General features: G+C 41.3%; 1 protein-coding gene across 1 annotated transcript in view; it reads left to right on the forward strand.

Moving 5' to 3' along the window:
- The window catches only part of CNTNAP5 (contactin associated protein family member 5), a 488740-nt gene that overhangs the window by 450244 nt on the left and 23629 nt on the right, over window positions 1-14867 (forward strand). The window contains exon 22 of the mRNA XM_060774159.2: window positions 2415-2633. Coding sequence (XP_060630142.2) covers window positions 2415-2633 — 219 coding nt within the window. The remainder of the gene's footprint in view (window positions 1-2414; window positions 2634-14867) is intronic.

Consider the following 14867-nt stretch of genomic DNA (forward strand, 5'->3'; position numbering starts at 1 on the left):
ATATACTCATATAATACAAGGATATCCAATTTAAAATTGCTGAAAACACACGCACAATGAAATAAAGGAATATATATCCATAGACAGATTCTCTGTCTGTCTATCTCCTTTGAATGATATGTTTGAGATCTTTCCTTGTTTTGGTTGGAATCTGTTGTATCAAACACATACATGTCTTGTTACATTTTTTGACTACTAACAGATTTCTTATGACATTAGACTGTAAAACTTAGCCAAATAGAAAGTGAATCTGCAGTCCTTCGTGTTTCTTCAGGAAGACAGTCTCTGTGTGTCTTCAGGAGGTGGATTCCAAGTGGGCCTCCAGGGTTTTCATCTCTGGCTGGGATGTATGAAATGAAGGGCAATAAGGTCATCAGGTTCAAGAATGATTTATAAGCACTGGATTTGAAAGATTAATGCTTTTCAAAACCCTAGGGTGTAATAGAAAATGAAATTTGACATCATAGGAGATGGTATTTTCTTCTCATTGCTGTTGGTATTCTCTTATAGGGCACCATGTTGCCAGAGGTGCTGAATCTGAATTAATATGTAAAACCTAGCCCTCTGGAAATGTATGGTTATTAAACATCTTGCAATGGGTTGTTGCAAAAGAAAGGTCAGTGGCTTTGAATAATCCCTGCAATAATTCCATTATCTTGGTATTGGGTGGCATCTTTGTTACTAGGGCTTTGCTACAAGCCACTTTAAATATCTTCTTGCAGATTTAAGTTTTTTTTATATATCATTCCATCTTTCAATGTGATTTCATTTGGCCTTTTGATTCCCCACTTGGTGCATTGTTCTGTTGTCACTTTTGTCACATTAAAGGAGAAATATGATTTTTTTCTTCTTCTGTTAAATATCATCTGGATGTATAGTCAAGTCAAATCATATTTTCATCAAGCTAATGGACACCACAATATTAACAAGTACAGTACTTACTATAAACATGGCCATCATTAAGTACTGCTTCCATCCTAATACTTGTATCAACACTAAAACAATAACATATATATCAAAATATCACTTTGAGCACATCCATCCAAGTCAGGGGTAGAGAACATGGTGCCCTTCATTTGTTTTTGTATTACTACTCCCATCAGTCTTACCCAGAACTGCAAATGTTAAGAGACTATGGTAATTAATCTCCTATGCTCATTTATCAGGGAATAGAGTCCATTGAGCACAACTGGATTCATTTTTGAGAGAGCATGTATGGTGTAACAGAGGTTAAAAAATAGAGACTACTCGATAATAGTAACAAAAAATATTCAGAGGTGATGCAAAAAAGCCTGGAATATTTTTAACTTTATAGTATGATTTTTTTCATGAATATCTCCTTTTCCCAATTCTTTCAAGCCAGAGTAGGCTTTACTTTCTTTTTTGACTCTTCTTTCTGTCTTAAATAACAGAGACAGCCATAACAACACAGGTGGGATTATAGCAATAAATCAGTAAATAAAAGGTTTTAGCACCATCAGAAGAATCATACAAAAGCAGGAGTGAATGTAAAAATCCAGTTCTTCGGTTCAGAGTCAACAGAAGCCAAGGAAAACCTGGAGGTTGATAATACAGAATGTTTGATTATATGTTTATATGTTTAACAGCAAAATTGAAAGATGTGCTCACATTGCTCTAATTTAGGGAATTGAAAATCTTGTCCCCTGCCATTTTGTTCCAAAAAGAAAGCCAAAATGCTATAATTTTTGAACAAAGAACTTGGGTCTATCAAATCTATCATACCAGAGCTTCATATTGAAAGCAGGGAATGTTCACATTATAGAATTATAAGGCTACTATTTCACACTAACTACCATGGTGCCATTCTGTGGAATCCTGGCATTGGCATTGTAGGGAAAGGCATTTAAAAATCTCAGCCAAGGAGCTCCTCTGGTGCCTCAGGCCAAACAACAAACCACCAGGATTTCATCCAGTTTAGCCAGCTAAAGTCAGATTATTTTGGTTAGGCAACTTTAGCAGAGACCCATAATTGAGAAAAGTAAGGAATAAATAAGTGCAAGTTCCATAACCAAGTTAAATTCTTAAAAAAAAAACCTCTCAAAATATTTGCAATCTGCAATCCTAATAGGCAGGCTGCAGAAAGTGGGAGATGGCATCTTCCCCAGAAAGGCATCTTGGTAGAAGTCTTGCATCTAAAGCCACTGACACCTGGAATTCACAAGACATGTATTGCTTATTTTCCCCCACTTTAGCCACAATGGAATTTAATTTGTATTTTTTTTAAAAAAAATCAATTGAGAGATTGTGCCATACATAGACCTTTGATTTTAAATTGGCATTGAACTTTGTATAGATGGATAGAAACTAAGTACAAATGTTTTTAAATTTGTATATATATCAAAAAGCCCAGGTTTTTTTTTAAAAAAATCTACCATTTGCTTTGTATTTTACAGATGCCCAAGGACTCGACCCGGAAGTCTCAAAGGCAAACTCCTTTGGATTTATTGGGTGCATGTCATCTGTTCAGTACAATCACATAGCTCCATTGAAAGCTGCCTTACGACATCCCAGTATAGCACCCGTGACAGTCTTGGGCTCCTTGTCCGAATCAAATTGTAGAGCTTTGGTAGCTCTTGATGTGAATACAGTGACTACAATATATTCTTCATCAGGTAATCTCAACAATTTTTGTGTAAAGTTCCTTTTTAATAGCTCTATTTTTCAATTCTTTGTGTTTTTTAGCTAATCGAACTAGGTCACTACAATGGTATTCTTCTAATACACTCCACATTTCAGGAGCTAGCTCAGCAACAAGCTTATGACTAGATTTTCCTTTATTAATACAAGTTTGTTTGCATTGCACCACTGAATCCCTTTTAGTAAAAGTGATTTGTACTCTCAAATAGAAGGATCATAATGACTAGTCTCTTAAATGCTAGGACAACCTGGTAGCAGTAACTATTTCTACTGAATGGAAAACAGGGACAAACTGTTTTTGTTTTAACTAAGCAAGTGCCAAACTGATCAGTAATGTCTAATTGAATTTATTTATGTACCTGTCTATTTCTTCACCTGCTTTTGCTGAACCAATTTAACAGACCAGAGACAGGAAGGTACCATCTGGAAACCCAGAAGCGGAAGTAATGAGTAGTCTGAGGGTTTTTAGTCTGTGAAAAATCACACTTGAATTCTCATTGCTGTAGGAAACACATAGAAGAGCCTATCCCTGCAGCAACATATGTAAGCTTCAGTGCATTGGAGAGGTCACAATTCTAGTGACCTCTTTCTTCTCACTGTATGATTACAGTCACAAGAATGAACTGATAGATACCTCCATATTGCTAGTAGCTCTCATTATGAAGAAAAATCGTCTAGTGTGCCATGTCTTTTGATCACTACTACAACACATGGCTAACTTCATATCTCTCACTAGTAGCATTCAGAGCAGAGGTCTAATCAGGGTGGGAATAATGCAGCCCTCTAGATATGATTGATCTACAGCTCTCAGGATTATCCATTCTGGTTATGCTGGGTAGTACTTCTGGGAGTTGTAAGTCGACTATATCAGGGCCTGCAGTATTCATATCCTAGTTTCATAGTATTTATTTATTTATTTATCATGTCAGTAGCAACCAGACAATTGTATTACATTTTAAACAATTTTTTAACAAACAGACAAAACAGAGTTTGCAAGCTTGGTAGTTGATTAAATGTCATTTGACCAGTAGCTGGCCACTTGGAGTGCCTCTAGTGTTGCTGCAAGGAGGTCCTCCATTGTGCATGTGGCGCGGCTCAGGTTGCATTGTAGCAGGTGGTCTGTGGTTTGCTCTTCTCCACACTCACATGTTGTGGATTCCACTTTGTAGCCTCATTTCTTGAGGTTGGCTCTGCATCTCGTGGTGCCAGTCTGTTCAGAGCCTTCCAAGTCACCCAGTTTCCTGTGTGCCCGGGGGGAGTCTCTCATTTGGAATCAGTCATTGATTGAGGTTCTGGGTTTGATGCTGCCACTTTTGGACTTTTGCTTGCTGAGGTGTTCCAGCGAGTGTCTCTGTAGATCTTAGAAAACTATTTCTTGATTTAAGTCATTGACGTGCTGGCTGATACCCAAACAAGGGGTGAGCTGGAGATGTCACTGCCTTGGTCCTTTCACTATGGGCTGCTACTTCCTGGCAGATGTCAAGTGGTGCAATACCGGCTAAGCAGTGTAATTTCTCCAGTGGTGTAGGGCGCAGACACCCTGTGATAATGCAGCATGTCTCATTAAGAGCCACATCCACTGTTTTAGTGCGGTGAGATGTGTTCCAGACTGGGCATGCATACTCAGCAGCAGAGTAGCTTAGCGCAAGGGCAGATGTCTTCACTGTATCTGGTTGTGATCCCCAGGTTGTTCCAGTCAGCTTTCGTATGATATTGTTTCTAGCACCCACTTTTTGCTTGATGTTCAGGCAGTGCTTCTTGTAGGTAAGAGCACGGTCCAGAGTGTTGTTGTTTTTTGTCGTGGCAGCAGCAACCGCTCTTGTTGTGAGAGAATTGGCTGTCTGCAAGGACGTTGCCCAGGGGACGCCTGGATGATTTTTGATGTTTTATCATCCTTGTGGGAGGCTTCTCTCATGTCCCCGCATGAGGAGCTGGAGCTAATAGAGGGAGCTCATCCGCCTCTCCCCGGATTCGAACCTGTGACCTGTCGGTCTTCAGTCCTGCTGGCACAGTGTTTTAACCCACTGTGCCACCGGGGGCTCCACGGTCCAGAGTGACTCCCAGGTATTTGGGTGTGCTGCAATGCTCCAGTGGGATTCCCTCCCAGGTGATCCTCAGAGCTCAGGATGCATGTCTGTTCTTGAGATGAAAAGCACATGTCTGTGTTTTAGGTGGGTTAGGGATCATGGAAAACACCAGACATAAATTATAATGGTGATCATCATCAATGTGGTGAGAAATCAAGGCGAGTGAAAAGTAAGGACAAATGTTGGTGCTCAAAAAGATCATATGGTATAGTGGAAGGATTGACATGAGTAATACACATCAAAGAAAAAAAAAGAAGGGAATAGTTTTGTATTTTTATTTAAGAAAAATGGATTTAAAATTGCCACAAAGTGATTAATAAATTAACAAGTGAAAACAATATCAAAGTAGTGCCCCCAAATGTAGTGAACAGTTACATTTTAAAAAAGATATATTAAAAAAGATAGCAAAGCTAATAAAATCACCTTGGTGATTTGCCTGAAAATAGAGAATGACTACTCAAACCAACTTAGGAAAGAGTTCCAAACATATGAGAGACCCTTTGAAAAAACTCAAAGGTCCATCCAGTTCAGCATTGTGTCTGTTGGAAATTCATAAGCAAGCCATGTGTGCTATTTCCTGCTCTACAGAACCATAACACTAGAAGAGGCCCTGTGGATTGTCAGGCCCAACCTTTTTTTTTTTTTTTAAGATATCTAAAAAAGAATCCCACATGCAATTGTGGCAGAAGTTTCAATTTGAGTTCAGTTGAAATCTACTCTTCCATAATTTAAAAACATTAAAGCTCCTACCACAATGTTTTTATCTTTTCTTCAATTTAGTTTCACCCAAATGTTCTTCATTGTTCTAGTTGGGTTCTCACATGAAATTCTGTACAAGTGAATTGAATTTGTTTTTGACATATAGTCCTACTTTCCCACTTCTTCCCTATGTATTCTTTTTTGAAGAGAGTATATCCTTCAGATGTTTAAATTCCAATCACAGGAATCATCCTGCCAAGTGTCTGTTGCCTGCCCATCCCCGAAATAAAGAGACAACACACCATAATTTGGATTAAATTATGGGCAACTTTATTTAAATGTTACCTATTTAATTTTTGCCTTAACTTAAACTAACAGGGGTAATGAACTTGGATACAAAGCTGAAGAGGTATCCCAGCCGGGTATACCCCTCGGCTAACTGGGGCAAAAACCTAGGTTCCCTGGTAACCATACCCGGGCAACCTCTAAGGGAAATGTGAAAGGGGTCTTTCTCAAACTTGTTGAGACCAGACTCTCCCATTTCTGGGCCATCCGATTTCACCTCACCAAATAACTTAACTTTTAGGTGAGTGTTTTAGCAAATGGCCCACACCCCTAACGGGGGTGCCTTGTGTGAACTTTTGTGTTTCCTTAGCTATTTTCCACCACTGAATGGGGACAAATGTCCATTTAGTCCCCATGCCCCACCATTTTACCTAACCCTCACCTAATCCCTTTTTGTAGGTCTGATAGAAATAAGGTGTTTCCCATGTTGGAGAGATGGATACCATCCGTCCTATATAGTTGAGTTTTTTCGTGTGTAATGTCAGTGTGTGGCAAATATGATCCATTACCACGTGCCAGCGCCGAACGCATGGCACGGTTTACACGCTTTCTAGCTCTCTCGAGCTTGTGTACTTCACCGCCGCTGGCCCATTTAAGCCGCGATATGATGGCTGACCAAACAATGTGTACTTGTGGCCATGCCTGCCCAATTCTGAAAATGTCTTCTCGTGCTTGTAGGTAAAGCGCCCTACCTTTGAGAAGACCCAGGTCATTTCCACCAAGGTGTATGACCAATAACGGGAACAAACCGTCCCAACGAAGACCTCTTTTTCCTCTCCACTCGACCGTGGCGATGGAGGCAAGGTCCAAGTGCTGACCATAGGGAGTCCTCCAGGCTTGTCATCCGGCCCAATGTATGTAGCTATGGCCACATACCAAGACTCTCCATCTATGCAACAGCATCACTGAATCTGAAATTATAAACAATATAACTTTAGAAACAGTTAACGAATATAACCCCTATAAGCATTGGAGTTCCACCTGCCCAAAGCCTTAATTGCCTTAGTGTCATAGTCAAGCCGAGCTGCCATTGTAGCAGCCCCAATGCGAAATGAATGTCTTCCAAATTTGTGATGTAGTAAACCAATCATTTTTAGGGCTTTCGTCGTGACCGCCCAAAATTGATATTTGATCAATGGTGTGCCATCCCAATGGCAAAAAAGATATCCGGTGTTAGCGGATCTAACCTGCTCTTGTATCAACCCCAAGCCCAAAAGTAAATATGAGGGAAACCATGGTAACTTCCTCCAAAGAAAAGGCACCCTCCAATGAAAAAAGGGGGGACCCCCAGCAGGGGATGGGGAGGCTGGGAACAACCCACCGAGCCCCCCAACTGTCCCCCAAATGCACAGAAGCCCAGGCCTGCTTTCCAGCCAAAGGCCTGTTAACCAAAAGGGCCGCCATAAGACTGGAGATGGGGGGTGGAGGACCGGGAGGAATAAAATCCTGATGGGAGCAGGAGGAAGAAACAGGGGATTGGGGGGGGGGAAGACAGCGCCTCCCCCCACCCCCCCAAAAATGGCGGAGGCCTGCTCCCCACCACAACGGGAATCAGGGGAATGAAAAATGGCTATGGGAGGGGGGGCGGGAAGGCCACACCACCAGACCTCCCCCCTCCCCAATCCCCAAAATGGCAGAGGCCTGCTCTCCGTCATGGCGGGGAGCAGGAGAATGAAAAACGGCTGTGCGGGGGGGGGGGGGAGGCCGCGCCACCCGACCTCCCCCCGCCCTACAAAAACGGCGGAGGCCTGCTCCCCACCACAACGGGGAACTGGAGAGCGAATGTGGCGGAGGGGGGGGAAGGAGACACCGCCCGCCCCCCGCCCCCCCAAAACAGCGGAGGTCTTCTCCCTGCCGCGACGGGGAGCAGGAGAATGAAAAACGGTTGTGCGGGGCGGGGGTGGGAAGGCCGCACCGCCTGGCCTCCCCCGACCTCCCAAATGGCAGAGACCTGCTCCCCGCCACGACGGGGAGCCGGAAAGTCAACACGGTGACAGGGTTTGGGAAGGATGTGCCGCCCGGCCCCCCGCCCCTCAAAACGGCGGGGATCAGGAAAGCAGGAAATGACGGGGCGCAGGAAAATGAAAATGGCAGCGGCGAGGGGGGGAAGGCCTCGCAGACAGGCCTCCCGCCCCCGCCCCGTCGAAAGGCCAAAGGCCTGCTCCCCATCACGGACAGGGAGCTGGGCCGGATCAAACGGGGACTGGGGGGTGGAAAGGCCGCAGCCTCCCGCCTCCACCCCCCCCCCAGCCCACAAGGCAAAGGCCTGTTCCCCGTCAGCGACGGGGAGCAGGAAAAGAACAAGGAATAGGGCGGGGGGGGGGGGGGGAAGGCCGTACCGCCCGGCCCCCCACACCCAGGCCCGCCCAAAAAACCAAGGCCTGCTCCCCATAGGCGACGGGGAGCAGGATAATAAAACAGGGATGGGGGAGTCGCCACCTGGCCTCCCCCCCAACCCACAGGGCAAAGGCCTGCTCCCCATAGCCAATATCATCTCGCTGGTTCCCCAAACTCTGTGCAATGGTATATATAGAAACCTAAGGCATTGCTTATTGTTATCTTGTATTCTCCCATTCTCTCCCTCAGCTTCTCTAGAATTCATTTTGTTGTGTTTAGAGCTTGCTTTTGCACAGACACCTAATCTATCTTCTCCAACTGTTATTTTAAGCTTTTTTTAAAAAAAAAAAAAAAACAACAGATTTTGATCCTTTTGCCAAAGACATTTTTCCTGATCTTTGTGAGATGTAGCCCATCTGGAGTCAATAGTTCTTTTAGCAAGTGAAGACTATGGTCTCAGGAGCCATAATCTCCTTGAGTGCAAGCAGTGCATGCAGAAGGCTCTAAGATTAATCTCCAGCATATCCAAAGGACAGCTGATGGAGAACAGCAGTCTGAGTTATCCACACTTGTCTTGATGGATAAATAACCTAAGCTAGTAAAAGGAAGTCCTACACTACTTTGCTTATGCTCTTCAACAATCCAACACTTAAAAATGCAAGGCAGGAATCTGTTGGTTTTATTTTTGTTATGTTACTCTGATTACCACAGGAGACCCCTTCTGTCAGTGTTTCTGTTAAAGGTGTACAAAATGCCAAAATCAGTTTCTTTTCAAAATACGAATTTAGTATGTCCCTGTTTTGATTCATGTTTCTAAAGTATCTTTTTGTGTGTAAATGTTTATTTTGTTATATGAAGGAAAAGCAAACAGTCATAAGAATTCAATAATCAAGATACAAATATTATTTCCCCAATCCCTCCACCTCCTCCTTCTCACCTGTGAACCACCGCCCATGACTTCTGATACCTCACCATATGGAACTAGTATCTAACAAAATTCTATTCTTATCATTATATTAACAAATTGCTCATGAAGCTATTTCAAATTCTATTTTTGTCTTTTTTTTAAAAAAAATACTCAAACACAAGTCTCCATTTCCTAACAATTCTTCATTCTTTCTTCCCCTTAAGCCATTCGAGAGCTTGGTCATTTAGATATACTCAACTCACCTTTCTGGGTTTTTCTTAATCTTTTTAGACATCATTTCATTAGTTTCTTTCATCACCTTTTCCATTTTTTTACCTCCTTACACATCTACCAAGCATGGGAAAAAGTGCCATTCCACCTCCAGCATTCTCCCCTTTGGGTTTTGTCAATTTTGGCTATTAATTCAGACATTATATAACTTCTGTAGAACAGTTTATATATGTTTTCTCTAATGGATCCCACTATTGAAAATGTAAATTCTTTATTCCATAGGTATTCCCAGATATCCAAATCTATATTTTCCCTAAGCCTCTAGCCCAGAAAATCATTACTGTTTTTATTTGGCTATCTTCCAGATATACTCTACAATGTATTTGTATAACCTGAAGTCAATCCTTTATGGAGACATAAAAAAAAGAAAAGCCCTTCTTCCTAAAGTTTTGGAGATGGGTGTTTTGATTTATCTGTGTTCAGTGGGAGGGGGGCTCTGGTTAGTAAGTCACATTGTAAGTACGAATGTGCCAAAATACGTATGATTTACAACCCATGTCCAAATTTTGTGCAGTTCTAGTTGTTATTGATTAACTGTAATTCCCCCTAACTGTATGGAAATGTGTTTGTATTTTTGCATACATTTTTCCTAATCTGTAGTATTCTAAACCTGTTTTCTCTTTTGTCTAAAGGTTGCTTGTCCTACTCTGATATACACTTTAGTTGTACATATTTTTTCAGATGGATTTATGATTTGAGGTAAATTTTTCACCACTAAAATATACCAGTAATCTTGACAAGATATGGATTTTCAAGAAAAGATCTGATTTGGAGGATTGAAGTGAATATGATATCAGGCAATCCACAAATTTATTATTTATTCTCAATGACACTCTACTACATTTTGTTCACCAACTGGTAACAGGAGCCTCTCCCCAACATCACATCTGTTCCCCGGCAATATTTCCATACCCATCTCATCTTCATGTAACTTAGTTTGTTCCTTGTGTCCTTAATACCAGTCACATTCATGAATATGTCTTTAATAACCTTAGTAGAGATGTATACACTGATACTAAGTTTGCTTTCCTATGCATTTTGCTCTAGCTTGTCCCTTACTTTCTCTCTTGCTTCCAAGAGAATCATATTACTTGCTCATGATGATCCCAGCAGTTCACTTTTGCCTGTAATGATTAATTAGCCCCTTGGGCATCTTAAGTGTTTTGCATGTTGGGATGGAGAGCATATTGTCATACAGTGGGGTTGGTATTACCACCAAGCAGAAGCACAGGAATGGCTGATCTCAGATACATTGCCCAAAACTTCCAGGAAGTATATTATTAATGTAATGAGTTGCATGCAAAAGAATTTTACAAAGGAACTTTAAAAAATACATTAAAATAACTAATAATGGCTTCAAAGAAACATCCACTCAGTGTAGTGTAAATATCTGCATGTGTAAATCGAGATATGCTGAATAAGAGCTGTTTGACAGTCGAGTATGCTGTCTCGAAGTGTGGTGGAGTCTCCTTCTTTGGAGGTTTTTAAACAGAGGTTCGGTGGCCATCTGTTGAGAGTGCTTTGATTGGGTGTTCCTGCATGGCAGGCTGAACTGGATGGTCCTTGAGATATCTTCCTACTTTATGATTATATTAGTCTATGAGTGCTACACAAACCCCATGCATCACAACTCCTGTCAATTCCTAGGTTCATAATGCACAACTACAATTACAACATACAACCACAATGCAAAGAGCAGAATGCAGAACCAAAATGCAAAGTAAGACAAGGGAAGTTATAACTAGCATTGCGCAAAGTTAATATCTTTACTCCTTACTTTTGCTGGCTCCAGCTGTTACTCAGGGAATATTTCTTATAATTGACATGATCCTCAAGTGTTTTTTTCTAGGTATCTGTAAACAAGACTTCTCCGTTGGCCACATACATATACACAGCTGTAACGAAATTTGAGGCTGACCCTATGTTAAATATGTCAATGACCGATGTTGCTTGGTAGGTATGACTGCCACCACCTCAGAATTATTGGTCTGAGGAACCAAAGGTGTGAATGTGTTGTAGGTAAGGTGTGTTTAAGCTCTTAATTCTTCTATTGCTTCTTCACTGGATGACTGGACTTTAAAAGGGTTTGACAGACTTAGTTCTGAGGAGATGGATAGACTGAGGCATACACCAGTTAAAAGTGAACTATGAAAGGTTTATTAAACTTTAAACAAACATCGACTCATATAATGAGCCGTAATTCAGTTGTAGAGACTTAGTTACTTAAACAAGTAGTTCCACTGACAGTAAAGCTTTCATCAACTGTGAGATTCCTTAAACACACTGCTCTATCTTTAGAAACAGTAACACTTGGAGAACAGACTCCTGTCTGTCTTCCCCACAGGGCTAATAAGCTCTCTTATACTTTTCCTCAGTATAATCAGACAAGTCTTTCTGTTACTGATCCTCTCAATACAGTAACCTTAGCCCTTGTCTGCTGCTTATTCCCTAATCTTAAGGCTCACTAAAAAAAAAAAAACTTTCTTTCCTTGTCAGATTCCTACTGTAGCTTCCTATCTTAAAATCTCATCCTTCTGTGTCTGATGTCAAGACACTTCTCCCTCTTCTGTCAAAAGCTGACAGCCTTTTTCCCTCTCTCAACCGACTCCTCCCCTAATTGCTCCCACCAATCAGGAGTCGGCTTGACTCCTCCTCCTGCTTTTGTCTGTGTTCCAAGATGACAGCCACTGTCACTCAGGCCTCGGCCTTGTCGTCTTAAAGGTAGATTTCATTACAACAGCCATCAAAATCTTCCCCCCTCCACCCCCTTTTTGTTTGGCTACTTAACATTGTAAAGCAGCAGCCTTGATCAGACTCAGATATAGTTAACTTCAGCATGCTTGTTGTAGTAAAGGACCTTCAGAATTCAACAAGGCCTTACTGGGGAAGCTTTTCCTTTGACTTACCATCTGCTTTCTTACAGTAAACTCCTTCATTGACTTCCCTAATCTCATTTTAATTGAGTAAACCATCTTTCTAGGAAATGAGGGTCTGCCAACTTGAATTCCAAAACATATAAGCACCTAAAAATAAATGATCAAAGTGACATATTTTAAATACATATAAATAATTGTAAAGAAATCAACTAAAGTATTTCCAAGGTCCTAGCCTCCTTGGAGAAAAATACAGCAAAACCTTCAACTTCCATTCAAGCTCAGTTACATATAAATAGGAAGAATACAGGGAGCATACAGCTCCCCTGTTACATCAGCTCCACTGGCTGCCAATCTGCTACTGAGCCCTGCTCACAGTCCCACCTCCCTCGCAAGTGTGATTGGTGAAGATGAGAGACAGAGCCTTCACAGTGGTGGCACCTCAGCCATGGAATTTCCTCCCTTGTGAAATTAGATCAGCCCCTTTCCTCCTGACCTTCAAGAAAAAAGCTAAAAACTTGGATGTGAGACCAATCGCTTGGTTAATAATCTACCAGTGAAATAAGAGAACATAGAATAATGCGATGGCAATCTGGAACGACCACGAACTATTATATTGGACTGTGTGATTTTAAATAAGTGGTTTTAATGTTTGATATGCTTTTAATGATTGCTTTAATACATATGTTTATTTTATTGATGTATGTTTTTATGGCTTCAAATCACTGCCTATGTATGTGAGCTGCCCTGAGTCCCCTACGGGGTGAGAAGGGTGTGGTATAAATATAGTAAGTAAATAAATAAATAAGTAATGTTTATTTTAAGTGTAGAGCAATATCATATAGGTAGCTAGATGAATGGCAGAATAAATATGTGGGAAAGTAGGTGGTTGTTGGATATATTAGGAGGCAGTATAAGGAGGCAGAATAGGGTCTGTAGTAGACTTGTGCGTGGATCGTTTTGGCTGTTTACCTTCGGCTTCTTTGGGTTTTTTGACAGAGCTGGACCACGTGGCTGCCGGTCACGGCTCCTTCTGCTCTATTCTGATCATGCAGAACACAAAGAGGCTGACACATGCTCTCATGGTTGATCCCTATGAATAGAAGAAAGACACACGCTGTGTCTATTTAATGGGGCGAGCACCTCTTCCATTGCTTAGTTGCATCCAAGCTCTAGAGAGAGGTGCTTCAGTCCAATTGCCTTGCCACTGCTTACTCACAGTTTTAGCTTTTGGCTTGGCTTGTCCTCTCTCTAGCATTGAATCTATTTGATTTTCCTTTATTTTATGGATTCTTTCTTTAGTGAAACTGGGAGTTTGAAAGTGTGGGTGGGTGTGCTTTTATTTTAGTGGGCTCTGAACTTTGAGTCACCCTTTAGCCTCTCCTAAAATGTTTAGAATCTTCTTTTAGCTCTCGTTCCTCCTCTCTTTCATCAAAGTATGTGTGTGTGTGTGTGTGTGTGTGTATAGGCATTCTGGCAAACAGCAAAGCCTCATTCTCAGAAAACCTACCTACGTACCTACCTACCTAAACTTACCACCAATACCTAATATGTTTTGGATCATACAGGAGTGTTTTTCTAATAAGGGTACATGTTGCTTGCTTGTGTATGGTGAGCTGCTGACATCTTCCAGTATGTTGTGAAAACCAGAAATGCAAATTACAAAAGCTTTGGCAGAAGTTGCTGTTTTTTTTATTAGTAAAGAAAATGTAATAGTGGGTGGGCCGTGTGATGTGGAAGTGCATCTTCGACTTTTTTCAGGAAGGAATGGTGCCATTCTACTGCTCCTGGAGAAGTTACATTGTGGGGCCAGTGGGGGACACCTTTTTGGGAATTGTTTTAAGCAGATTTTATTTCTAGAAAGAAAAATAATCCATAAAATTCAGGGGATTATTCAACATTATGAAACTTAGTGAGCCAGCAGGAGTAGATGTGTGTTCCAAGTGTGGCCATTTTCATCCTGATAGCCTTAAAAACGTTGGGAATGAGAGGCCATGAACTTCATCTTTATTACAGTTATGCAAGGCAATATACACATCATTTAAATTCAGGATTATTGCACTTTCTGATTCACATTAAGAAAAATGCCTGATGCCACCCCTTCAAATTCTTATCCCCCTCTTAGACCATGGCCTTTTCTTGATCTCGGTGCTCTTCTCTGGCATGTGTCTTCAAAAGCTTTAACTGACCCAGGCAGCTGGTCCTCATGCACTATTCAAATCAAGGAGCAATCAAGGCACTGACTCTCCTGAGTCTTCTCCTTTCACATAAAGAAATACAGAAAATATGTATGTATTTTCATATTCATTAGTTAAAGTGACTTCATTTTGCATACCAGGGGTTTAAATGCCTCTGCTAGAGCAAAACTAGGCTATTGATCAAATTCAGCTATAACTTCCATGTTGTGTTTTCCTACAGACATTTAGCTACTAATTTGTGAGTTAATATTTGGTCCCCAAATGCATACAGATCTTCTTTAGAGATGAGGATCCACTTATACCTTGGAGAATGGCATTCATCTTAAGTTTCAAGTTTCCATGTGCCAATTCTGGCCAAATCCCAATTAAATATTGATAAACATTACCCAGAAGTGCCTGGAGATAAAGCCACCTTGTTCCTCATTTAAGTGCATACTGATAGCAGGCGTTTCTGAACAACAGTTTCCAAACT

Source organism: Anolis sagrei, chromosome 1 (genome assembly GCF_037176765.1).
Source record: "Anolis sagrei isolate rAnoSag1 chromosome 1, rAnoSag1.mat, whole genome shotgun sequence".
In the NCBI taxonomy this organism is placed as follows: Eukaryota; Metazoa; Chordata; class Lepidosauria; order Squamata; family Dactyloidae; genus Anolis; species Anolis sagrei.